This window comes from Globicephala melas, chromosome 18, assembly GCF_963455315.2.
Source record: "Globicephala melas chromosome 18, mGloMel1.2, whole genome shotgun sequence".
Taxonomy (NCBI): Eukaryota; Metazoa; Chordata; class Mammalia; order Artiodactyla; family Delphinidae; genus Globicephala; species Globicephala melas.
This window is the reverse complement of record NC_083331.1, coordinates 70,514,201-70,540,862: the sequence shown is the minus strand read 5'-3', so window position 1 is coordinate 70,540,862 and position 26,662 is coordinate 70,514,201. Positions and strand designations below refer to the sequence as shown.

At 39.8% G+C, this 26,662-nt stretch overlaps 1 protein-coding gene across 1 annotated transcript; it reads left to right on the top strand.

Moving 5' to 3' along the window:
* The first annotated feature begins 40 nt into the window (after nucleotides 1-40).
* On the top strand, nucleotides 41-18,811 carry CCDC168 (coiled-coil domain containing 168). The gene is made up of 7 exons (XM_070044074.1): nucleotides 41-268; nucleotides 393-426; nucleotides 524-557; nucleotides 7,613-11,942; nucleotides 12,522-13,702; nucleotides 16,166-18,084; nucleotides 18,606-18,811. Exons 1-7 carry the CDS (start codon nucleotides 41-43, stop codon nucleotides 18,809-18,811), a joined length of 7,932 nt encoding a protein of 2,643 aa, XP_069900175.1.
* Nucleotides 18,812-26,662: the final 7,851 nt, after the last annotated feature.

Genomic DNA, 26,662 nt, shown 5'->3' with positions numbered 1-26,662 from the left:
TTTGGAATGAAGATATCAGTCTATTTCACATAACATAAAAATGTCAAAGCAATTTTATTTCTTAAAAAAAGTGGGTGGATTGGAAAATAATGCATTTTTGACATTATGGGACCTCCTAGAGTCCTGGACTTCTCAAGATAACTGGATGGCAATCTTATTTATAACTTTTCTGGGAATTATCTTTGAGATCGTACTCATAAAGATTTGTACAGCCTTTCAGAAGAAGCCTGCACTTCCTTCAGAGAAGGATAATACAGATGCCCACAAGGTAAGAACAAATGCTTGATTTCCTTTTCCCTGATTTTTCAAAGTAACACATAAGAATAACTTATAAAATTGTGGAAGTTTGATATTTGGATTACTCTAATATTTTATTGTCTCCCTTGAAACAGAAAGAAGACAGTTGCCTTAAAAGCATGAAATTTGGTAAGTATCCTACAATTTAATATTTTAATATAAAACTTGTTCAGCCTGAGCTGCTCCTTTTGGTGCTCTGACATTTTTTATTCCGATTTATCTCTAGGTAACTGGTCAATTCATTCATCTTCAGAAGAAAGGTAAGTGACGTATTTTGAAATTAGATGAAACAGGTTGGTTTTGTTCTACTCAAAATTACATCTGAATTACAGAAAAGGGTTTTCCCATTTGTATAGAGGATGACAGCTGTTCAACATCATAATTCAGTCGAACTCTGATTTTTTAAATGGTTGCTCTGTTCCAAGCTGTGTTAAATGGCTTTTTATGTACTGCTGAAATTATCCTTTTAGGTAGGTAGACTCATTACTGTTTTTACAAATGAGGAAAATAAACCTTAGAGAGGTTAAGTGGCTTGCTTCCTTACCCCATCCTCTCTCCAATACACATGAAGAAGTAATAATCACCAGTTCTGAAAATTCAGTTGAAAAATATTCATTTAGCACCTACTGTGAACCGAGCAGATCCTGAGCTAAGTGCTGCAAGAGTGACATGAAATGAGTTTATATCATCAGCATCCTAAGGATGCCTGAGTGCTAGAGATTAAATACAGACATCACTACTCTTGTTGCTATCAGTATCTTAATTGGTTTCATCAAAGTCCGTTCAGCAATCGTTAGATATCACTATACAATGGACATTGGGTTTTATACTGGGATACAATTAATAAGATGGTATCTGTTCTCCGGAAGCTTATACTCTTGTGGAGGAGACATAGATCTAGAGATGATTGCTTGCAGTTCGGTAACACAGTGATTGGAATACTATGAGAACATCTAGGAGGTACCTAAGCCAGCATAGGGGTGTTGGGCTGGCTTCATGAAGAAGGTTATACTGGAGCTGAATTTTAAAGGATAAGTGAAAATTAGTCAGAAAAAGACAGTGGGTTAGGAGGATAAGAAAGGCAATTATAAGCCATGAGCAGAGGAAAGGAAATAAGGAACAGGGTATGTACAATAAATTATGATGATATCAGAGTTGCTAGAATGCTAAGGACGAGTCAGGGAGTAGTGGGAGATGAAGGTGAAAAAATACGCAGGAGTCAGATCATGGGGGAGTTTCTATACCCTGTTAAGAAGCTTGGAGTTTATTCTGATAGTGAGTAGCCACTGAAGGTGGTTAAGCGTAGGAGTGACACAGTTTTGTGTTATAGCTAGATCACTAGTAGCTAGCTGTGTGGAGTATGCATCTGAAAATTAATTTCTTTCAGTTGTCAGGTGTAAAGGGGCTTTATTCATTTAACCTGGTTGCTCTATTTTTATACTGAGTACTAGCAAATCTAGTTATAAAGTGGGTGTCCTGAGAAGCAGTAACAGTATCTGGAAGTATGGGGAGCTGGAATCCCGGTCGGGGTTGGCTGGGAACAGGAATACCAGAGCAAACCAGGACACCTCAGAAGTGCATCCACCATAAACAACCATCCAGAAGTCAACTGGACAGACCAGGAGTTGGTGTTTGAGGCGTACAGCGCTTAGGTGTGCACTGAGATTGAAGATTCTCATGGAACTAAAAGCCAGAGGATTGACAGACAAGAGAGGAAGCCACAAGAGGAAGTGGGGGGAAAAGGACTTTTAGCACCAGGATCAAGATAATCTGAGAGTTTCCCCACCCCTCTGTGCCATTATTCCATTCCTGCTTAGGCGCAATTAAATACTTTTAATAGGCTTTAGGGAAAAGAAGAAGAGATTGGGGGGGATGGTGTTGAGGGAAGAGGGTTAGGAAAGAGATATGGCTTCCATGGTGGCAGTACTAATTGTAGTGAAAAAACACATTTTGAATTACAAAGGTCTAGGTGTATGTCATAGTTCTGCCTCTAAATGATGGCATGGCCTTGGGCAAATGACTTAAACTCACTCCTTTTCCTTACTTTCAAAATAGCAGTTAGAAGAATTACCTCTTAGGAATGTCATGAAGATTCGTTAAAATGATATGTGTAACAAAGCAAAAATATTTTACCTTGGCACCAGAATTCCTTTTTGGGGTAGAATTATATTTGGGAGAGCCTCTTAAATTATTTTGAGGTAAAAGGGCTTAAATATTGGTAGAACCTCAAGCATAAAAATGGTTAAAGTTGCACTGCATCAGAGACTGAGTGGGTTTTGTCTTGCTTATGAGATGAGAGAGAAGAGAAAGGGGAGGGGTGGGCAGAGAGCAGGGAGGAGCGGCAGAACAGAGAGCAGGGAGGAGCGGGGGAAGCATGTGGGGCTCAGGACCGAATGGCACAAAGGACGTCAAAGGATGAGCCTACCACTCAGTATCCGGAGTCAGGGAGAGCCGTGCTGGCCAGGCAGAGTCTCGGTGAGCCATGCAAACTGCTGATCTTATATCCATTGAGTTTTGGGAAATGGTTTGTTTCAGGGTTGACCTCAGCCTTAGATGTGTGTTCCTGGGAAAGTCTGCCATCAGTTGCCTGAGTTTCAAAGATTAAAGCTGTCACTGGTTGGTTTCAGAAGTGTATTTCCTGAAGCGAGTTACCATTGATAGACAAAATTGTTTAAAAGCAGGTTTGGTGTTTGTTACTATGACTCTAGGATTATGCTGTGACTCTACGCCATTGATTGATTTAACTGATTTACAACCACTTCTAGGACTTGTTGCCATGGCTATAGAGCTGTCAGTCTTTTCCTAGGAGTATGGGGAGTTCTTTTTAAATTTTCAAAGGCCAGTTGAGGTTCCCTGGTGGGGAGAGGCCAAAGGACATTTTAAAAATACACAGACATACCTAATGGTTAAGTGGGAGTTGCTTGTATTGCTGTAGTTAACTCCCTTCTATATCTGCCTCTAGCTTTTCCTTAAAGTTAGCCACATGTATGGGTGGTTTGTGTATGTGTATTTTTCCCCCTTCATTGAACCTGAAGAACGGGTTGGGTTGTATGTGTGGATCAGCTTGCTATGGACAAGCGTTAGCCATTAGAAAGCTAGAGGTGAAAATGGCCACTCAGCAAATATTACTGAGGGCCTACAATGTGCTGCAGGCCCTTGAGATACAGTGGTGAACAAAACAGACATTGCTTCCCACCTTATGTTTTAGACAGAGGAGAGTCTGATAGTAAATGACAACATGATAAATAAATTATATGGGAGGTAGTGATAATTATATGTAATATGGTAAAACAAAAGATAGTGTAGGGTAAGAGGAATCAGGGTGCCAGAAGTAGGAGAAGAGAGGTAGGTGCAATATATGTGGTGGGATTTGACTAAAGCCTTGGAGGGATGGGGAGTTAACCAAACAGAAATGGTAGAAGAGTATTAGAGAGGTTAGAGAATAGGTGACCAGATCATGGTTGGACCCGCAGGCCATCTTAAAGACAGTGGCTTTTACTCTGAGTGACAACAGAGGATCATTGTAGAGTTTTATGTGGGAGAATTATATGTGCTGTCTTATATTTTTAAAGGATTATTCTGCCTGCAGTGTTGAGAGTAGACTATACTGGGTCAAGGGTCTAAGCAGACAGCAGGCTTTTGCAAGTAATCCAAGTGAGAGATAAAGGTAACTTAAACCAGGGTGGTAGCAGTGGAGGTGGTAAGAAGTGGTTAGGATATACTTCAAAAAGTAGAATCAGTGGAGTGTGTGGATGTGAGAGAAAGGAGTCAAAGATGACTCCAAGATTTTTACCTGAGCAAGTAGGAAAGGTGCAGTTGTCATCAACTGAGATGATGAAAGCTGTGGGTGGAGCAGGGTTTTCTTTTGTTTGTTTTTGTGGTATGTGGGCCTCTCACCATTGTGGCCTCTCCCGTTGCGGAGCACAGGCTCCAGACATGCAGGCTCAACGGCCATGGCTCACGGGCCTAGCCGCTCTGTGGCATATGGGATCTTCCCGGACCGGGGCACGAACCCGTGTCCCCTGAATCGGCAGGCGGACTCTCAACCATTGCACCACCAGGGAAGCCCTGGAGCAGGTTTTGATGGGGAAATGAGGAATTTTGTTTTGCAACTGTTGAGTCTTAGATTGATTGGGCATCCAATAGAGATAGTAAGTAGTCTGGGAGAGATGTCTGGTAGAGACAGTGAGTTTGGGGGTTCTTGGCACATAGGCAGTATTAAAAGCCACAGAGAGGGTGAGATTACAAAGGGACTGTGAGAAGATAAGAGGAGCAGGGGCTGAGCCCTGGGGCGCTTCAAAGAGGGCAGGAAGAAGAGGAGGAACCAGCAAAGAAGACTGACAAAGAGCTACCAGTGGGTTAGAAGGATACCCAGGAGAATATGTGGTCCGGAAGCTCTCCAGAGCAGGAAAGACAAATAGTTATATAAGGTATACAAGTTAGGTATCAGACCAATATCCCTTATGAATATAGATGTAGAACCCTCAACAAAATACTAGCAAACCAAGTTCAGCAGCATATTAAAAGGATTATGTACTCTGACCAAGTGGGATTATCCTCAAGAATGCAAGGTTGGTTCAACATACATCTAGCATTGTTTTATTATGTTTAAAATCATAATATTAAATTGTTGAAATATTGGTCTTACATTTCAGCTTTTTTCTATATTTTCCCTGAAATGTGCAAAAAACTAACTCTGTATATGTCTCATATTTTCACTGTTCACTTTCCTAAGTGAATAATACACCTGTCCTGAGGAAATTTTATCCTAATTATGTCTGGACACTGCTATAACTTGTTAGGGTCACCTGGATTCCCTAGAATGCTTATGCATCCTGCCTGTATCAGTTAGAATATTTTAATTCTCAAGTAACAGAAAACCATGATTCAAACTGGCATACCAAGAAGAGAATTTATAATAATCATATAATAGGAAATCCTGAGGTAGGATTTGCTTCAAAATTGGTTGATACAGTGCCTCAACAACTTCATTAAGGTCCTGTAACTCTCCCTCTGCCTTTCCTCATGTTGGTTTTACCTTAAGGTGAACAGAAAGATGGCCACAAGAGTTTCAAAATCAGACCAGCATTGTCCAGAGGAAGAGGCCATTTTTTCCTCTGTCTTTCCTGGGAACAAGGCAACTTTTCCCAGAAGTTGTTAAAAATCTTTGTCTTATGCTGGGATGAGTTCATGCCCATTCCTAATCTAATTACCATGTTAGATTTAGCCTAATCATTTGGGGTAGAATGAATGTTGAAGAGTCCACATCCATGATCATTACTGCAACTCCCAATTTGGCTCTAGTAGTAAGGACAAACGGTGTTACCAGAGGTGACATGATACTAAAGATAATGGGTAGGTGTATTAGTCAGGGTTCTCCAGAGAAATAGAACCAATGGAAGATAGATTAATAGATAGATAGATAGATAGATAGATAAATATAAAAGGATATTTATAGGAATCGGGTCACATGGTTATGGAGGCTGAGAAGTCCCATGATGTGCCCTCTGAAAGCTGGAGAACCAAGAAAGCAAGTGATATAATTCAGTCCAAGGCAGAAGCCCTGCGGGGACGGGGTGTGCAGCACTGGTGTAAGTCTCAGAGTCCAAAGGCCCAAGAACCAGGGGCTCTGACGTCTGAGGGCAGGATGGATGAAGATGGATGTCCCGTCTCAAGAAGAGAGAGGGAGAGTTTGCTCTTCCTCCGTCTTTTTGTTCTATTCACGCCCTTAACGGATTGGATGATGCCCACCCAGTTGGTGAGAGCATATCTTCTTTACTCAGTCTACTGATTCAAATGCTCATCTCCTCCAGAAACATCCTCACAGACACTCAGAAAGAGTGTTTTACTGGCTTTCTGGGCATCCCTCAGCCCAGTCAAGTTGACACATAAAATTAATCATCACAGTTGGTAACAAAGATGTGTATACAGCCGGTATATTAGATGTTAATAAATTCTCTTAACAGTTGAGAGAAGTTGAAGAAGTATTTAACATATTTTAAATATTCACCTAATAATTTTGTGTTCTCTATGAAAAAAGGCAATCAGTAGTTTAGCCTAAACTACTCCAAATCCTAATTAGCAGAATCCAAATCAATGAGATTTTCCTGTATAAAAAAAGCATTTAGAGGGCTTCCCTGGTGGCACAGTGGTTGAGAGTCTGCCTGCCGATGCAGGGGACACGGGTTCGTGCCCCGGTCTGGGAAGATACCACATGCCGTGGAGCAGCTGGGCCTGTGAGACATGGCCACTGAGCCTGCGCATCCGGAGCCTGTGCTCCGCAATGGGAGAGGCCACAATGGTGAGAGGCCTGCGTACCGCAAAAAAAAAAAAAAAGCATTTAGAAAAAATGATTTTTGTGATGGGGTATATTTTGATGATTTCATATATTATCTTCATTGTTTATGATGAAGCATTATTTAAAAGTAGGGTCATTCTTCCAGTAAAATACAAGATAATCTATGTTCCCTGAACAAACAGCTACCAGAATTTCTGACTTAGCTTATATGAGTTTCAGTTGATGACTTTAGGCTGCCTTACCATTAAACAAAACTTACGGTGCATCAGAATCACCTGGAAAGCTTGTTAAAAGTCAGATTTCTGGGCCCCATCCCCAGGTGTCTGATTCAGTAGGTCTAGGGTGGGGCCTGAGATTTTGCATTTCTGATCATTTCCCAAGTGACCCTGATGCTGCTGGTCTGAGCATTGTTAGACCAAGCCTAATCATTTGCGGTAGAAAGGATATTGGAGAGTCCACATCCATGATCATTATTTCAACCCAAAAGTATGTTGAGAAGCACTACCCTAAAATGTAGGCTTTTCTCTTGATCAAAAACAAACAGCTGTTAAAATAATCTGGACTTATTTATAGAAAGCTATAGTTTATGGTATTGGACATTCTTCTGTGGTACCTCTTAAAGTTCCATAAGGATATTTTTACTCTTGTCAAAACTTTCATACAGAGAACAGAAACAAACTGATATTCCTTTTAAAAGGATATAATCTTAACCTGCAACTTTGACTGTCAAAATAGACAAGTCAAAAGTAGACTTTTGGACAGGTTTTTGAGGAAAAAATCCCTCATTCTCCTAGATATGAAAATAATTTACTTCACTTTGTCAGTGGATTGATTTATTAAATGAATGACACTAGGTAATGAATAATTTTGTAATGTGGACAATGACTTTCCAATTTATCTCTATACTGAGCTATGTTTTTATATACTCTATTGGGTTTCCTTAAATCTAAAAGAGAGTTCCTGTAGGAAATAGGTCCTCAGTGACAACTGATTTACACACTCTTTTCTTATATTCAGAGTTGATGACTTTTCAGAAAGAACAATTACTTCATCACTTACATCTGAAGGAAATGAAGGTAACTCTGGAGACAGAGTTTCACTGCCAGATGAACCAACACGGGCAAGTACCAGTGAAAGTAAATATCGCATAAGTCACTTTAGTGAAAATCATGAGCCATCTTCAGATGGTACTAGCTCATCTTTGTCACTGTTTCATTCAGAAGTACAGGAAATTTTTCCAAGGTGCAGAGGGTGTCCTGAAAACGAACATGAAACAATACAGTTTTCATCTAAGAAATTATCTTCCATAATGAAAGCCAACGAAAATAAAAATTTGATGTTTTCTTCTGACTTTAACTTTTCAAGAATTTCTAGAATCATTATAGAAAGTGAAGATATAGATGTGGCACCACACCCTCCTGCCCATTTATTTCTTTCTAGAGACCAAGTCAGACTTCTGGAAGAAAATGTGAGAAATAAAATGCCTTTAACATCCAAAGCTACTTTAGAGAGTAAAACTACCTATCTGTACTCAAGGTCTCAAGAGCCCTTGATTCAGAATCAACATTCTGTTAGAATGGACATTTCTGCCGAAGCACAAGATTCTTTTCCGGGACAAAGTGCTCTTCCGAATCAAGATTTTTCTGAAGCCCAGTTTACTAGTCAAGCCCAACAACTTGTTAACAACCAGGAATCAATCAATAGCCAGCCTGATATCAAGGCCAGATACGTTGCTCTGCCTCAAGATTTGATGAGGAAACCACTTACCAGCAGCACACAAGGCTCCTTCCAGACCCAACATAGGGACAGGAGCCAACATTTGGTCCAAGTCCCACATTCTGTTGAGACTCAAGATTCAATCAAGGACCTAGAGTCTGATACAAAACACTCAGAAGAGGCCCAATATTCTGTTTGGTTTGAAGATTCAAACAAGATTCAATATTCAATCCCAGGGCAAAATAATATTTTTAATAATGCCAGACATCTAGTTTTAACTCTAAGCCCAAATTCAGTTGCTAAAGTGATGCCACAACTAAAGAGTGTAAAGACAAAGGGCCAGAAACAAATTGCTAGCTCAAAATTAAATCAGTATCCTGCATATGGCTCAGTGCCTCTTTCACCTACCATGACCAGGCAGAAAAACAGAAGAAAAACATTACACAGTAAAAGTAAATTTAGTCTCAAAGTTCCACCTCAAAAGTCAAAGAAAACATCAACTTTGCCAGTATTTCAAATCACAGTATGTCACACTTCAGAATGTAGCAAGTTAAGACACAGGTATAAAACTAAGAAGAAAGAGTTACATCAAAGAAAAGGTGTATCAGGTATAGCGTTGTGTCGTACTTATGCTTTCAAGCTTGTTCCTCCTTATATTAGGAAGTATTCCAGGAAAAGACTAGTGAAATTTATGCCAGGTTTAACAGGATGTAGACATTTTCTGCTGAAGCAAAATAAGTCACTGTATGCAGAGAAAGTCAACTATGCAGGGCCTGTTGAGAAAAGAGGAACCTCAGGGAGTACTAAAAACGAAAAGCATCATGGCAGAGACAATAAAGAACTAAAAAACATTTCACCAAAAATTCCACCTCAGCTAGAAGAGTCTTTCATGGTCAATGCTTATAAACAAAAAGCACCTTGTTCTTCATTAATAGAAACAAACTGGAAGAATAAAGAGTCTCTTAAAGACCCAATTTTACAAGCAAAGGAAATCGATATTGCAGAGTTTTGTGCCCCAAATAGTGAAAAAACATCTGACCTGCATATTGCAAAGCATGAGACACCTTTAGAAGAAGCTATATCAGCACCTTTGCAGAAATTTGATTCCTCTCCCAAAATGGAGTCAGACAGAAGAAAGAAAACCTGGGAGGACCTAAAAAGTACAGAGAATTCACATCTTCTACTTACAAATGGAGAGAAGTTACCAACTAGTACATCAGAAATGCAAAGGTGCTTTCCAAAGGGAAATACCCACGAAAAAGATTTTCTTGAAATTGTTCTGGAGTCTTCAGATGTCAACTTGCTCATTTCACTAGGAACCAAAAAGCATAAAAGCAGTGAACAATCAGCAGGTGGAGAAATTCAAGAGAGTCCAGAAGGTGTAATTGAGAAGGAAAAGAAACCATTAATAGTTAATGTTACAGAAGATGGTGACCTAAGTGAAAGTGAGGAACTTGAATGCAACACTAGAAGCAGCATAAAAAATAGGCAAGATGAAAGAATATCTGATGCATTTCACGATGCCACTCACACTGCCCTTTCTGAACCACCTCATATGGAAACGCAGAGTGGATTAAAAACCAAGACAGATACATCAAGAATAGGGCTTAGTCATTCAGCCGTAAAGCAAGACGAATTACCAGATGACAAGAAAACATGGAGTGCAGAATACATTGAGAAGAGATGTATATTTAAAAAACCACAGGAACATGACAGAGAGGAAGAACAACAGGCTCTACAAGAAGCAGATCCACAGCTAACACCAGGTTTCAGGTTGAGTCTACAACTAAAGCAGAAGCCCAAGTACGTCAAATTTGAAATAGGACATAGCTGTTCAGAAAGTAGAACAACTCAAAATGAAGAGCTAGAGGTACAACCACACACTCTTTCTACAGAAACAATTGTGGGGACTGGTCCATGCCCCACAATAGATCCATTTCAAGTTGAGAAGGTGAAGCAAAGCACAGACAGACCTACAGGCAGGGAAACCGCAGATCCAGTGCATCCTCTTACAGTGTCAGAGAGCTTGCCAGTTTTAACTGAAACAACAGAACATGGTGTTGCATTGTGTGGAAGCCCCGGAAAGCCCCTGGATGATCAAATTGCAGAAAAAAAGGAAGACTTAAAAAGAGTTTTACCTGAAGTTGCCCTGGGGTCTTTCCATAGGCATATGCTTCCTTTATCAAGTGTGAAAAGGCGGAGAATCAGAAAAAAATTACCAGAAACCAAAAATGTACTCTGTCTCAACCGTGTAATTATGAAAGTAAAGACACCACCAATACATCATAGAAGAAGACTGAGAGGTGATTTCAAAATCATGATTAAACAAATACTGCAAGAAACTGTGGCAGATATGCTTCTGAGTGTTCTTGACCCTCACGTGTCTATTTTGCCTCATATTAGAACACACAGCAGATTAAATGCAGAGAATCACAGTCATACCAAGCTAAAACAAGAGATATCAGAAGTTGAAAGAGAAGAAAAGTGTTCAGATACCATTACTAAAGGAAGTGACTCTGGAGACACACCAGAAGCAGCTAAATTGCAAGATGAAATGAGTGGGGACAGAGAAGCTTCACCAGAAGCTGTCCTTGAGGATTGCTGGAACCTCAGATTGGATGCATCTCCAGAGAAAGAGCTTAAAACAAAGAAAGAAATGCAACAACCAGTCACATTTGCAGAAATCATGATGGAGTCTGTTTACTCGGCCATAACAGATCCATTTCATGCTGAGAATATGAGGAAAAGCCTGACCACACAAACAGATTTAAGATGCACTGCACATTCTGAGATGCCTCCTCCAGCATCAGAAAAATCACTGATTGGAGACCCTTTAACAACAAGAGAAAGTGATGTTCCAGATTATGGAAGTGATACAAGGGAAATGGTTTATTCTTTTACAGGAACAAAGGCAGAGTTACCCAAAGATTTACCAGCAATTTTCCCAGAGACTTTTATTTGCCACATGCCTGTTTTATCTCATTCTAAAGTGAAGAAAAATAGAGTAAGATTCTCACACTTAGAAAGTAGAGTGAAGTCCAAGTCTGTACACATGAAGGCATTGAGGCCATCAATTTCACAAATATGTAATATCACAGGTCATAGAAAGGAACTGGAATCTGACTTTAAGGCCAAGTTTGAAAAGATCAACCAAGCTAATGGGCTGGTTTATGAATTTCTAAACACCCTTTACTCTCCTGTGTACAGCAGGTTACAAGAAGAGACAAACAGCTTCTGCCATGCTCAGGTAAAGCTCCAGGGACTAGCAGGTGAGGGGAGACCACAGTATGTTGATTTCTTTGATAAGAGTAGTGCATTCTATGACAGAGAAGAAAAAGTACAAGATGGAGAGGAAGAGGAGCAAAAAACGTTGCTAGTAACTGCTCCGCAACATACCCAGTACCTCTGGATCAATGGGTATCAAGGGAAAGAGACCCACCTTGCCAAACCAGACCCAGCACTGGACCGTTTAACACAGGAACAAGATATACAGCACCGAACATGCTTTACACAAACTGCTTTGCAGACTGGCCTCCAGATGGGTCCTCAAGAAGCTAAGGAACTCCAGAAGATCAACAAACCAGAAGATGACATAACAGCCCCTACGGGTCTGGAGATTCCAGCTCCTGAGGCAGGGAACTCATCACTTGATAAACTTTTGAACACTACAACAGAGTGTGGCCTACCATCTGGTGGAAACCTTAAAAGGGAACTAGATTCTTATTTTGTGGGGAAAAATTCAGAGTTACCAGAAAATTTGCAAGTGACCTTCCCACAGTTTTCTGATTCGGTTGACCCCTTTGTTTCTAAATCTAAAAGGAAGAAAAACATATTAAAATTAGCAAGGAAGCAAAAAACAGTGAGTCGTAGGTATAGAACTATGAGAGAACAAAAGCCATCAATTTTGCATATGCTTAATGGCAGGCAGAGCAAGGCACTGCAATGCAATTTAAAAATAAAGAGGAAGAATCCACAGCAAAATAAAAATATAGCAGATGCATTTCTGGATATCATTCACTTCAAGGTGCCTACTTTGCCCAACATCAAAATGAGTATTGGATTAAATGTGGAGACAGATATGCAAATGGTAACAAGACTTAGTCATATGCAGCTAGTGCAAGGGAAATCGCCAAATGGAAGAAAAATATGTTGCCCAGATTCTATCAATATGAGTAGTTTATCTAACAGTGTGAAAGATGGGGCGGAGAAGGCACGGGAGCAAGATTTACCAGCTCCAGAGACTTGCCAAGGCCTCATATTCAATATATATCAGAAGAAGGATCATGACCTTGTCAAATCAGATGAGGAACTGAAACAACCAGGAAGTAAAAATATTCAGGTACAACCACAAACACATTTTGCACAGACTATTTTAAGCTCTGCTTCATGCCCTACATTGGATCAGTTTCAACTTAGAAAGCTAGAGAGCTATGCTAGGTTTTCACCTCCAATGTCAGGAGAAGCAAAGATTGATGAACAAATAGTTTCTGAAAGAGAGTGTGGTGTTCCATCTGATGCAAACCATCAAAAGGAACAAGCTGATGGTATTGAAAAGAAAGAGACAGTGACTTTAGATTTCTGCCTGGCTTCTTTATCTATATCCAAAAGCAAGAGAAATTTCAAACAATATTCAGACATGAAAACCTTAATGAAGCCCAAATGTGGAATTTTAAAAGCAAAGAAACCATCAATTTCAAACATGCTCAATATCAAGGCTGGTGCTAGCCCAAATCATAGAAAAGAATTGGGATATAACTTAACAACCAAAATGAAAGAGGTGGGTCAAGGTGAAAAAATGGCAGACGCCAGGTACTCCGTCACGTCTATTATACCTGCCGTTAATAGGTATAGCAAGAGAGAAAGGGAAAAAAACATGTTAGGGGAAAAAAGACTCAGTTCTAAACAAGTAAAGCAAGAGATATCACCACATGAAGGTAATATTACTCCAGGTGACACCAAAGAAACCAATCTTCAAGATGAAGAGGAAGAAGAAGGTGAACAGGAGATGTTGTTAAAGATAATTCCACAGCACAGCCAGCATTTCATCTTCTGTTCAGGCCAGAGGAAGGAGCTTGACCTTCACAAATGGGGAAACAAAGGACGTGGGAAAATTCTGTTTGTTACAGAACAAGACATCCCACGACAAACACAGCTTCCGGATCCAACCCAGGCAGAGGAGCCAAAGAGAAGCCAGCAGACACTAAATGGCACAGTGTGGTCAGCAAGTTCAACCCTTCCCTTTCTAAAGTCAAAGGAATCACTAATTGGTCGAGTTTTAATTGATACAATGAAATGTGATGTCCCAAGTAATGGGAGATGTACGGGGTACCTGTACGATCATGGTAAAGAGGAAAAGGCAGAGTTTAAAGAATATGTACAAGCAACTGTCCTGGGGTCTTTGGATGCCTCCACACCTGATCTATTTGAATCTAAGAGGCAGAGAAAGACGCTTACATGTAGAGCCTTAAAAAGTAAAATGAGTCCCAAATGTGTTATTATGAAGACAAGGAAGGCACCAATTTCACAGATATTTAATATCCCTGGGAATGGTTATTTAAAAGCCCTACATCCAAAAACCCTGAAATCACAGACTGTTGACTTTTTAATTCAGATAAAATACTCTGGGGTACTGGAAGATCGTACTGCAGAGAGAAAGGAAGGAGTAGCCCAAGAATTACCAGCAGCAATTCCGCAGGTTTTGGATTTATCCACACTTGCTTTACCTGTGTCAAAAAGAAACAACTCAAAACTTACACACAAGAGAAATAAAATGAGTCCCAAATGTGTAACTTTGAAGGCAAAGAAGACACCGATTTCAAAGACATTTAGCATCACAAAATGTGGTGCACCAAGCCATGGTAGGCAATTTGAATGCAACTACAAAACCATGAGGAAACAAGGTCAGTCTGTGGCAGCTGTCATCCTGAATGCCTTTTCCTCTCCCATGGCGGTTTCACTGGACATGAAAGTGCATGACAGAAGCAAAGTAGAGACGGACATGCCGTGGAAGATGAGGTTCAGTCATGAGCTGCAACACCAAGGGCAGTGGCCAGATAGAGAAAGAGCCTCGTGTCCCTATTCCAGGGGCGAGAAGGGCAGGGCCTCAAATGTCAGGAAGGAAGTCAAAGACCTTGGTGGAGAAGCAGCGCCATGGAATTCCCAGCACCTCACTTTCCATGCTCCTAACATGAAGGAACCTCACTTTGTGAAATCAGATCTAAAATGTAAGTATTCTGCAAGGGAAAAAATCCCAGAATCGCTTACCATAGCTCAGGAGCTGCAGCAACACACACTTTTCACACAAAGTGTATTGCATCCTGTGTCTTGCTCTATTTTGAATTCACTTCCATTTGAGAAGCTACCAAAAAGAACAAAAACGCAGAGTCCAAAGATTTTATCTCGAATGACAGGGAAATCACTTAGTGAATCTTTAACTGTTAAAGCACCGACTGATATCCTATCTGAAAGAGGCCCTACAAAGGAACTTGCTGGTTCTATTCCAGAGGAAAAAATAGGGTTACCAAAGGATTTACGAGTGAGAACCCTGCAGTCTTTTGGTATCTACATGCCAGCGTCACCTAAAATTAAAGGGTTGAGAAATGCAGCACTAATCCCTAAGTCTAGAACTGGGAAAGCCCAGATGGCATCCATTTTAAAGACAACTAATATCACTAGGTCTGGTGCCCCCAGCCATGGAAAGGAACAGGTCTACACCTTGGATGACATGGCCAAAGAAATATCTCAAAGTATGTCTAATATATTTATGAATACCTTTTTTTCACCTACACCTGTTTCACCTGCCATCAAAACACACAAAAAACTGGAAGCAAAGAAAGGCCCATTAAGAAAAAAAGTCAATATTATACAGTTAAAACAAGAGGAAGGGAAAAGAGTGTGTAAATATACCTCTAATAAATGGAGCACCTCAAGCAGCATATCAGAATCAAGATGGCAAAATGAAAAAGAAAAAATGGGCAAGGAAGTTTTATTTGAAGCAGGTCTACAATTCCTGAATAGGCCCGGAAGTAGAAAAGATCAAAATATGCTTATTACAGAGCAAGAAGCATGGCAACAAGCACTAGTTTTGGAAAATATGTTGGAATCTATTTGTTCTCCTCTGATAATTCCATTTCAAACTGAAGAGCTGAAAAAGAATATCCTACCACAAACAGACATACTGCATAGAATAAGTGAAAAGAGTTCACGTCTAAAAAGAGGGAAAGCAATGTTTGATGATCTTTTAATTGATGAGGCAGTGTATAGGACTACATCTGATCAGAGCTCCACAAAGAAGCTGGATGTTCCCAGTGCAGCTTCCCAACAACTTGAAGAAGAAGAGGAAGACATAAAAACTCAAAAAATAACAAAATACACAGTTGATCAAAATATCCCACCTCCCAAGTCAGGGATCTCAGTGCTTGGAGATCCATATAATGAAAGCTCTAGAAGGAAAGTGGGTGGTCGTATTGCCAAGAAACATAAAGAGTTGCCGAGAGATTTACTAACAATATCCATGATGTCTGTTTTACCTGACTCTAAAAGGCAGAAAAAGGCATTACAGTTTCCAGGAAGGAAAGATCTTATGGGTCCCAAATGTATAACAATGAAGGCAAAGAAGCCTCTTTTTTCACAGGTGCTTAATATCACTGAGGATGGTCATCTGTACTGTAGAAAGGAACAGGAAGGCCATTTAAAGTCTATGATAAAGGACATGCAACCAAATAGAAGTATAGGTGATGCGCTTTTATCTCCCACACCTGTTTCAACTGATAACAAAATAGATTTTGAAATTGATAGCACACCAAAAACAGGGACGGATCGACCAAGAGTGAAAATACACAACCATACCTATCCAGAGCTAGAGAAATCAACAAGTGACGGGGAAGCATGGGAGGCCAATTTGACTGATACACAAAGCAGATCCAGCAACACAGGTAAAATGAATGTGCCACATAAAAAGGAAGAGGAAAATATCCCAGAAATGTTAGCAGAATCAGTTCTGCGCTATAGTCAACACTTCCATTTCAGTTCCCATCATATGAAAAATCTTGGCCCTTACAAACCAAAATCTAAACTGAATCGTTCAGAAGGCAGGAGGACTTGGAATTTGTCTTGTGCCATGCAAAATATGAGGCAAGAAGAACACGTTAGAGAAACTATCTTAGAGGCTGTTTCTAGAAACGTGATGAATTTTATTCGAGTACAAACATTGAAGAAACGTCTTCGTACTCAAGGGGGAATACAATATATGGTAGGTCTAAAGACCCCATTTCCAAAAGCTAGAAAGTCAGAGACTGGTTCCATACAATGTGATGGTCTCTGGGATGGAAATCCGAGGAGGATATGGGATCATCCTATTTCTAAGAAAAAGACATGGAATCAAAGTGACTTAGTAAGAACTGTCTTAAAGCCTTTAGATTTCTCCAGCCTTGATTCGTCTGAACCCAGAAGCCAGAGTTACACATTAGAGGTTGCAGACAAGAAAAATACAATGAGTCCCAAGCAGGTAATTGTGGAGGCAGAGAAACCATCAATTTTACAGGTGCTTAATAGCACAAGTTGTCTTACAGGAATCCATATTAAAAAACCCCACAAAGTTAAGTACAAGATAAGAGAGAGGCAATGGAATGAAAGTGTGAGAGAGAGATTACTCCTCACCACTGAGGGAGCTAAGATTCCAACGCCCAAGTTAGTGATTGATCAACTCTCATTCGATACAGCAGCGAGGGACACTCTGTATAATGACAGAACACGTCACAAAAATCTGGGTGGTCTTATCACAGAGAAGAAGGCAGAGTCGGAGGAAAACTTAGCCACAGCTCTCTTGGGGCCTTTAGATTTGTTCACGCCTGTTTTATCTGACTCTGAAAGCCAGATAAACACAGTACAAGAGAAAATCATACTGAATCCCAGATGTTTAGCTCTGAAGAAAAAGGAGCCACTCATTTCACAGATACTTAAAGTCAATAGGCAGTTTGCCACAAAGCAGAGGAAAAAACTTAGATCCAATTTAAAAACCAAAATGAAAGAGATTTGGCAAGGTAAAAATGTGGCTGTTATATTTACAAATGCCATTTACTTCACATTGGATACCTCTGACATTAAAAGGCAAAGCAGATTCAAAACAGAGATAGACAGAGTATCAAGGTTTAGTCCTGTACAACCAACACACATGGAGCTGCCAGTTGAAAGCCGAGTGATTTTACAATCAGTTAATGCCACAGGTCATGCTGCTTTAAGCATTAATAAGGAACAAGAACAGGAACAGGAGGTGGGCATAGAGAGAGAGAAAACTGTGTTAAATGCAGACCTAAAATCTACAGATGCTTCTACGTCTATTCCACCGCACATAAAAATGGAGCAGTCACCTAGTACCTGGGGTAACTATGAAGAATCTTCTGAAAAGAGAAATGCCCTGAACAAAGCAAGAGTTACAGAGGAAGAAGAGTATGAACAACAGGTTTTGTTTGGAACACCTCCACAAAATACCCAGCCATTTGAGTTTCTACAAACTAGACAGCAAGAACCATGTGTCTCAGGAACCATCCAGAATTCTGCTTATGCTTACAATCCTAAATATCCTAAAATCGTAAAACATAAAGGTAATGCAAAAGCAGCAGGTGTGACAAACACTATGCATGCTGAACAGGTAAAGTCAAAGGCAAAGAAACCACTTGTTTCCCTGATGTATAACACAACAGGGTATGGAACCCAGAGCAACGAAAAGGAAATGAGGTGTAACATCAAGAAACAGAAGCCGGGGTTCCAGCAAGGTAACGCTGAGGTAGGGTTCGTTCTGAAAACTATTTGTGACTCTGGGTCTATTCCACCTCAAATTCAAGCATTGATGGAAGCAGAAAGGGAGAAAGGCAAGGCACAAAGGCTGATACACATTCCTCCAGAGCCAAAGCTGGAGAAAGCACTAAATAGAAGACAAATAGCATTTTCACAGTCCATTGCTAAGAGTGCTAAATCAAGAAATATTAAAACACTGAAACAATATATTAGAGAGCAAGAAGAAAAGTACCAAATTGCTTCACCAGACGTTCTCCCACAATGTAAATACCGATTCATGATGAGCCAGCCACTGAAGAAAGAGCCTGACGATGTCAAATTCTCAGTAGATTTGAAAAGAGAAGTATATCCTGATCGACATTCACAAAAGAGGGAAACCAACTGCACTACGTTTGACATCTCAAGAATTAGATTACACACAAAACACAAATTCCTTATCACACCAGGAGTAAAGGAGGGATATGGAGACATGACCCAACATTCATTTCCAACTCCACAGTGGAGAGAAGTATCCAAGAAAACGGACATTTCTTTAAGTTCAAAAGGAAAGAATATGTTTCTCCCAGAGTTGGATGCTTCTCAACAGAAGACTTGCAAGGAGCAGAAACTGCTGAAACAAGGAAGTATTTCAAGGACACACCTGGAGCATACTTTGTATCCCATTATGGAAACTCCTCATTTGGAAAATACAGTAAAGGTCTCTGAGGAAGGTACATACATTGACAGAAAAAATATTTCACATCTATTGGGAAGAGGAGGATTAAGAGAAACTGATATCTTACAAGGTTCAAAAGGACAGACATTTCTTTGTACAAATGTAGAGGCCCAGCAATATATGTCTGCAGTGCAGAAAGGAGAAGTGAAACCAGATCACGCTCCTGAACAGATTCTGGATTCGTTATCTTGCCCCAGTGAGGAGCCTCTTCATGTCAAAGGGGCAAGAAATGCAACAGGGAAAGAAAATGTTAACACCCCTATCGTTTCAAATGTAAATCCATGGAGAAAAGAGAAACCAAAGTTAATGGACAGTCTGTCAAAATCAAATGGACAGAAAATAAAGTTTTCCAAAAAATGGAGGGCAAAGCAACAAAATAGGTCTAACCAGAAAGAAGAAAATCTTCTGGAATCAGTTTCCTCTTGCATATTGCATCAACTCCATATTGGAAAGCGAAAGAAAGAAGTCTCAGCCAAAGGAATCAGTCCAACGGTTTTGAGCCCAGTGGTAGAGAAAGCATCAAACAAAGCAGATATTCCAGTGGATCAACCTCCATGCTCAGAAGGAATTAATTTGCATATTGGAGAAAGAAAAGAACATCAACAAGAAAATATATGCAAGGCTCTTGCAACATCTGTTTCTCATTCTTTGATGAATATACTTCAGATTAAATTGCTAAGGGTAACGAAAGCATTAAAGGAAGTCGATAGTCCAACGTACCACATTTCAAATACAGAAGGAATTGGCTTGTCTATTGCAGGAAGAGAAGAGCAACCAGAACGTATACAACATATTTGTCCAAATCTTGCTTCTGACTCTTCGAGAGATATATTTCAGAGTAAGATGCTGTGTGAAAAGAAGGCATCAGAAGAAGTAGTTAGCACAGTGGATTACACTCCAAGTGCAGAAGGAATTGGTTCGCTTATTACAGGAAGGGGAGACCAGCAAGAGAAATGTACTTATGAGGCTCTTCCAAAGTCTGCATCTCTCCCCCAAGCAGGTCTACGTCAAACTGATACCCCAGTGCAAGAAGTAAAACTAGATGGCACAAATAGGATGAACTGTGAATATTCACCTCCACAGGCTAAGGAAGCATTAAAAGGAACGGGTGTTATTGTTGGATGTATTCAAAAAAGTGAGGAAAGACAAAACTTACCCAGTATAGAACAAAGCCGGCAGCACTTGTTGACTCCGTCTGAGAATCTTGTGGAGCATACGTCTTACCTTCAAAATGATCCCTGGCTGCTGCCACATTTAACACCTCTGACAAAGGAAGCATTATCGGAAGTAGGTAGTGTGTCAAGCAGGACAAAAGGATTAGACTTGATTTCTAAAGATCAACTAAATACCGGATGTGATTGTGGCCTGGAATGGACTGTACCCTCGATTCCTCCAAGGCAAACAACAAAACAAAATACAAGGCCGCCTTTAGAATCATTCACTAAAACTGTAAAATATCAGAATGTCTCATTGCTGAAAGGAGAGAAATCACTGGATGGGGCGCAGGTAATTGATTCAATATCAAATGTTAGCTCCCCCAAGCTAAGAGTTAGAAAGAATGTGCAATTACATAAAGCGTATCAAAAAAAGGTGCAAAAAGAGGTATGTTTACCTGGATTATTTTCACATTCTCTTTCTATCCATATGCCTCTTTTGCCTGAAAATAAAAGACAGAAGAATGACTTAAAGCGAGGAGTTAAGAAAGGCATAATACACCCCCAAAGAACTTTGGAGAAATTGTTATTTTCAAATATATTTAATACCACTGACGGTGGTAGCCCAGGCAATAGAATAGAACTGCAGTGGAGCATAAAAGAGAAAATGGTAAATATAAAACATAGAAAGGTCAAACCCGATTTGATTTTGACAAGTATATTTGACTTCATCCCTTCTTTACCTTACCTCAAATTGAATAAAAAGACAATTGATGAGATTATCTCAAATAATGTAAAAAGAATAAAACAACCTGTATCACAGAAAAAGGAGAAGGAAAGAAGAAAAGTCAATATGAAAGGAATAATGGATCCCAACATTATCTTGAAAGCAAAGAAATCATCACTGTCACGTATACTCAATGAAAAGGAATTGCCAGGGCTGTTGAACATTATAAAACAAGAGAGCAATGTGCAGATAGGTAAAGGTAAATCAGGTGTGAAACTGACAAACCTGTTTACTTCCTTACCATCTCTATCACATCCTAATTTGAATTCAAGAACAAAAGGAGGAAGAGATAAATCAGGAACACCATGGAACTGCCTTCCACCACTAAACCTCCAGGCATCATCAAATATCAGGAAAACATCATTTGCAGAGTCAATTAGTAGAGACAGTTTAAGCAACATGATAGAATCAAAACAACGTTTGCCCCAGAAAAAGAAGGAAGATGAAGACAATATAGTATACATGAAAGATATAAGGGGCTGCAAATGTGCCCCTTTTAAAAGAAAGAAAAAACTTTTTACACATACACTGCATGGAAACGAACCACAGTGGAACAATAAAGAACAAGAGAAAATGATGCAGGAAGATAAGAGTGATCTAGTTGTAGTTCAGAATAATCCCTGTGTTTCCATTCTGTCTTCACCTCACATGGAATGGGGTCCTGCAGTGAAAGAAGAGGCATACATGCGAGGAGTGTCAGGGTTCTGCCTTCCACCATTGACCCTCCAGGGGTTGTCAGATGCAGTGATAATATGTGGGGAGCCAACTGATGATATTTTAAGCAGCATAGAAAGATCAAAATATATGTCACAGGAGAATGAAGATAAAGTGGAAATGGCTTTGGAAGACATAAGGAATCCCAAAAGAATAGCTTTGGAGGTGAACCAGTCTCCAATTACACGGGAATTACAGTTGAACATCAAAAAAAAAGAGGAAAAGATGCAGGAACATAAAGATGAACGAGTTGGGATTCAGAGAAAATCTTGTGTTTCCATCTCTTCTCTGCCTTACTGTGAAGTGGACACAAGAAGGAAAGGAGAAGCAATCATGCTAAGAAAAACAAGATCCTCTTTTCTACAACCCAAACTCCAGGATTCATCAGATACAGGAAACATAGCACATAAAAAGTCTGTTTATGGTGATAACTCAAACAATGTAAAAAAAGCCAAAGAACATATAATGCAGGAAGAAGAAGGAAGAGTAAAAATGGCAAAAGTCCTACCTTTGGAGAAAAAGAAATCACCAAGTTCACAGGAAATCCAGTTGGACATCAAAGAACAAAAGAAAAAGATACAAAGAATTCAGGGTGAACCAAGTGTGATTTTGACATGTACTTCCATACCTGCTACTTCTTTTAAATTGGATACAAGAATAAAAGAGGAAGACTACAGAGCTGAAGTAACAAGGTACTCTCTTCCAGAACCATCACACCAGAAATCATCAGATATAGTGAAAAAAGAAAAAAAAGAGTTCATCAAGGGTGATATCACAAGTGATGTACAAGCAGCAAACGAATATATGCCCCAGAAAGGAGAGGATAGAGGAAAAGTAGTAAATATGAAATATATAATGTACTCCAAAGAGACAACTTCCAAGGCAAAGGTATTACCACTTCCACATGTACCCAATACCCCTGGCAGGTGTAGCCCCCAAATTAGAGAAGTACAGACAAACAGAAGAGAAGACTTGGGACATGTACAGGAAAGAAGAAGTGAACTACATGAGGTTCTGACAGAACCTTGTCTACCTCAATTTACATTAAGCAAAGTTACAGAAGGCAAGAAAGAGAAGCAAAGAGTAATAAAACCCGGTATTCCATTCTCATGGCACAGGGAATCATCAAATGCAGAGAAATTAAAATACACACTGTCACCTGTGAATGATATCTCAAGTGATTTGAAAATAACAAAATACATGACACAGAAAGAAGAGGGTAAAGCAAATATTTTTGTGAGAAACCTAATGCATCCCAAGTGCTTAGCTTTGAAGGCAAAGAAATCACCCCTTTTCCATATACTCAAAGCAAAGGAACTGCAAGTGAACATCAAAGAGCAAGTGAAAAGGGGGCAGGAAGATAGAAGGGACACAGTCGTGCTTCTGAGCAAAATTTGTCCTTTTGTCACTTCTTCAGTTCATCTTAAATTTGACACAACAACAGAAGAAGAAGGTGGTCCAGGAATCATAAGGAATTATGTGCCACCCCCTGAGCTCCAAGATTCATTGCCTTCAGTGCAGATAGCACCTCCAAAGTCAACTGATAGCCACAGAAAGAAAGGAAAACAACATCCACCACCGAAAGAAAAGGACAGAGTACAAACAGCAGCCATGAGCGGCTCAGTGTGCGCCAGTGGCACAGATTTCAAGGCAAAGACATCATCCCCTCCTCATGTGTTCAGTGTTGCTGAGCACAGTGCTCTGAGTAGGAGAAAGGAGCCATGGCCAAGCATTGAGGAGAGAGTAGAACAGGGGCAGGGAAGAACAGAAGACCATGATGTGGCTCCAACAAAAACTCCTCCTTCCTCGCCTTCTCCATCTCACCATAGATTGGATGCAGGAACCAAAGGAGACGAAGACTTGCCTGCAGTTGCAGGATTCTCTCCTTCACCATTTCAGCTCCCTGAGTCATCAGGTGCAGGGAAAATCAGATATGCAGATTCCAGTCAAGGTATTAGCTCATGTAATGGAATAATAAAAACTAATGGACATATGCCATATAGAGAGACAAAGTTCAGAATAAAAACAAAAGACAAGAAAGATAGAATATACCCCAAAATAATAACGTTGGAAGCCCATACATCCCCACTTACACATCTACTCAGTAGAAACAGACTACCTTTGAATGTCAAAGGGCAAGGGAAGGAAGTGCAGGACAGCAAAGGTGAGCCAGAAATGGTTCTGAGGGAAACTCGTGCCTCCTTACTTTCTCCATCTTACCTGAAATGGGACACTAGCAGGAATGAAAAGGAACACACAGAAAGAATAATACAATCCTGTTTTTCACCACTGAAGATTTATGATCCATTCAATCCAAGCAAAAAAGCAGATGCTAAGTCATTTGACGGTTATTTGTTAAAAGACAAAGATAGACTCAAAACAGTTATTGAAGACAAAGTGCTCCTGATATCTATGCATCAGAACGCAAAGGAATTACCACTTTCATATATACGTGATACCAAAGAATTGAAGTGGAAAATTAAAGAGCAAAAGAGAAAGGTACAGAGAGAGGACAGTGAACTAGTCACAAAACTGAAAAACATTTATATTTCTTTACTCGCTCTACCATATCTTAAATCTGATACAACAGGAGGAGAGGGGTACATGATAAGAATTACAAAATTGCCTCTCCCACAAGCACAGTCCAAGGAATCATCAGAATATGCTGAGACCGATGAGGGACAACTTTCAAAATACATAAAAAAATTAAAAGAACACATGCTACACAAAGAAGAGAAGGAGAGAGAGAAATATATGGATATGGATAGTAGAGTGGACCACAATAATATGGATTTGGAAGCAAAGAAATCACCTATTTTACTTACATACAATCTAAGTGACCTTCAGTGGAAAACTAAAGGGCAAGAAGGGAAGGTTCAGGAAGATAAACGAGAGCCGGGTGATGCAACACTGACTGAGACTTGCACTTCTAAATCTTCTCTTCACCTTGACAAAAACACCAGCATCAGAGAAAAGGGCATGCCAATGTTATCAAGACCCTCTTTTCCCCCAGTAAACTTCCAGAAATCATCAGGTTCTGAGGAAGTGGTACATGCAGAGCCAATGGCTAGTGATACTGTCATCAGTCCCCCAAAAGAAAAACAACATTTGCCCCAGAACAGGGAAGAGGATGGCGTAGAAAGAGGAAACCTCATGTTCCCCAAACATCATGAAAAGGAGATGCAGGAAAGTAAAGATGGACCAGGTATGGTTCTGACCAAATCTTCTACTTCATCACCATCTCTCCCTGCCCTCAAATTGGATAAAGTACAAGTCAATAATGAAATGCTAGCACTTAAAAGGTCTGTTTTCCTGAGAATATCGTACGCAGGGGAAATAGTACATACAGATTCAATCAGTGCTGATACCACAAAAGTTGGTCAAAACCTGAAGAAATGTTCTACTTCATCACCATCTCTCCCTGCCCTCAAAATAGATAAAGAAATACAAGTCGACAATGAAATGCTAGCACTTAAAAGGTCTGTTTTGCTCAGAATATCAAATGCAGGGCAAATAGTACATACATATTCAATTAGTGGTGATACCACGAAAGATGTTCAAAACGAGGAACAACCTATGCCTGAGAAAGAAGAGAGGGAAAGAGAAAAAATGGTAGATAGGAGAGGTGCGATGCACACCAAAGATATAACTTTGAAGTCCAAGAAGTCACCTTCTTCATATATGCTCCAGAGAACAGAATTACATCTGAACACTGGGGGGATAGAGCAAAAGAAACAGGAAAGTCAAGGTAAACCACCCAGTACGGTGGTAAGAAACATTTATGTTTCCAAACCTCCAACTAAGCTGGAATTGGATAAAGGTACACAAGTAGATGAAGGAAGGCTTGGAATTAAAAAACCCTCTCTACTTTCACGAATGCTTTCAGCATTATCAGATGCAAAGAAGAGACCAGATACGAAGGGAATTGGTAGTGATGTAATAAAAAGAAAACAACATATGTCAGAGAAAGAAAAAAAGTATGATGTGAAAAAAGTAGATATGAGGCTCAGGACACATCACAAAGAGGCAACGATTTCACCAATACCACATGTCCTTAGTACAAAGGAATTTGTGTTGAATGTTATTAAAGGGCCAGGGGGAAAAGTGCACAAAGGTAAAGATGAACCATGTATGGTTCTGACAAGAACTTGTCTTTCCATCCCATCAGCACCTCTTTATCTAGAGTCAGGGAGCAAAATAGACAAAGATGCACCAGGAATCATGGGATCCTCTCGTCCACAGCAGAATCTCCAGGAATCATCAGATACCCAGAAAACAGCAATTAGAGAGTCAGCTGCTGGTGAGAGTGAAATTGTTAAAAATGCAGAACACTCAGTGCCAGAAGAGGCCATGCAACAGTGGACCTCAAACTTCATGATCAGTGTACAGCAAAGGAAAGAGCCTCCACGAGTCAAATCTGAAGGATTTGATGATTGGAAGTCACCACCTTTGGCAGGGGGTCCAGATGCAACATACATGACAATACGTCCCAAATTGCAGCCAAAACCTATTTTAGAAAATTTTACTTGCAAAGAAAAAATCAAGCCCACTAATCATTTAGAGTCAAAAGCACCTGAAATAAAACTGAATTTGATACCAGAGGTGGTAAAACAATCCTTCCAAAAGTTCAACTTTTATCAAAAACTGGCTATTTCAAAACATAACAGTTGGAAGCTCTATCCAAGACATAAAAAAATGTTCTTTTTGTCTCTGGAAGGGATTGATACCATAGAATTTAACCTAAAGCACAAATACCAAAAAGACTCACCTCCTGTCAGCTGTATGAAGTCACTGATTGTTAATGTTTCAAGGGGCAATGAAAAGATCATTACAGAGTTAAAGAGTATAAATGAGCTAGATAGTGGAACATCTCCTTTGACTTCTGCTAGAGAGATGACATTGCCTCATATTCTCCAAAACTATTCAGTAGGAGAAAAAAACAAACTTCTCATACACTTTTCTATGAAAACACTGGAGATTCAAATGAAAGCCTTTCCCAGAATTGTAAGAGAATCTTACACAATGGCCAGGGCTCAGGATGGAAGGAAGCCTTTATCTAAATGTATTCATTCTGGTGTCAAAGTACCAAAACAAAAAAACAGAGTTTTGTTACTTTTTGAGGAAAAATCTCTTCATCAAATAGATCTTGATTTACAATACAAATACCATCGTTTTCTCCTGGGCTC

What these genes read in the sequence shown, in the direction of transcription:
- CCDC168 (XM_070044074.1), top strand. Translation starts at nt 41, where the DNA reads ATGTCAAAGCAATTTTATTTCTTAAAAAAAGTGGGTGGATTGGAAAAT. An exon ending in ATAATACAGATGCCCACAAG is followed by an intron (nt 269 to 392) that starts GTAAGAACAAAT and finishes CCCTTGAAACAG; the next exon opens with AAAGAAGACAGTTGCCTTAA. An exon ending in TGGAGATTCCAGCTCCTGAG is followed by an intron (nt 11,943 to 12,521) that starts GCAGGGAACTCA and finishes GGGGCGGAGAAG; the next exon opens with GCACGGGAGCAAGATTTACC.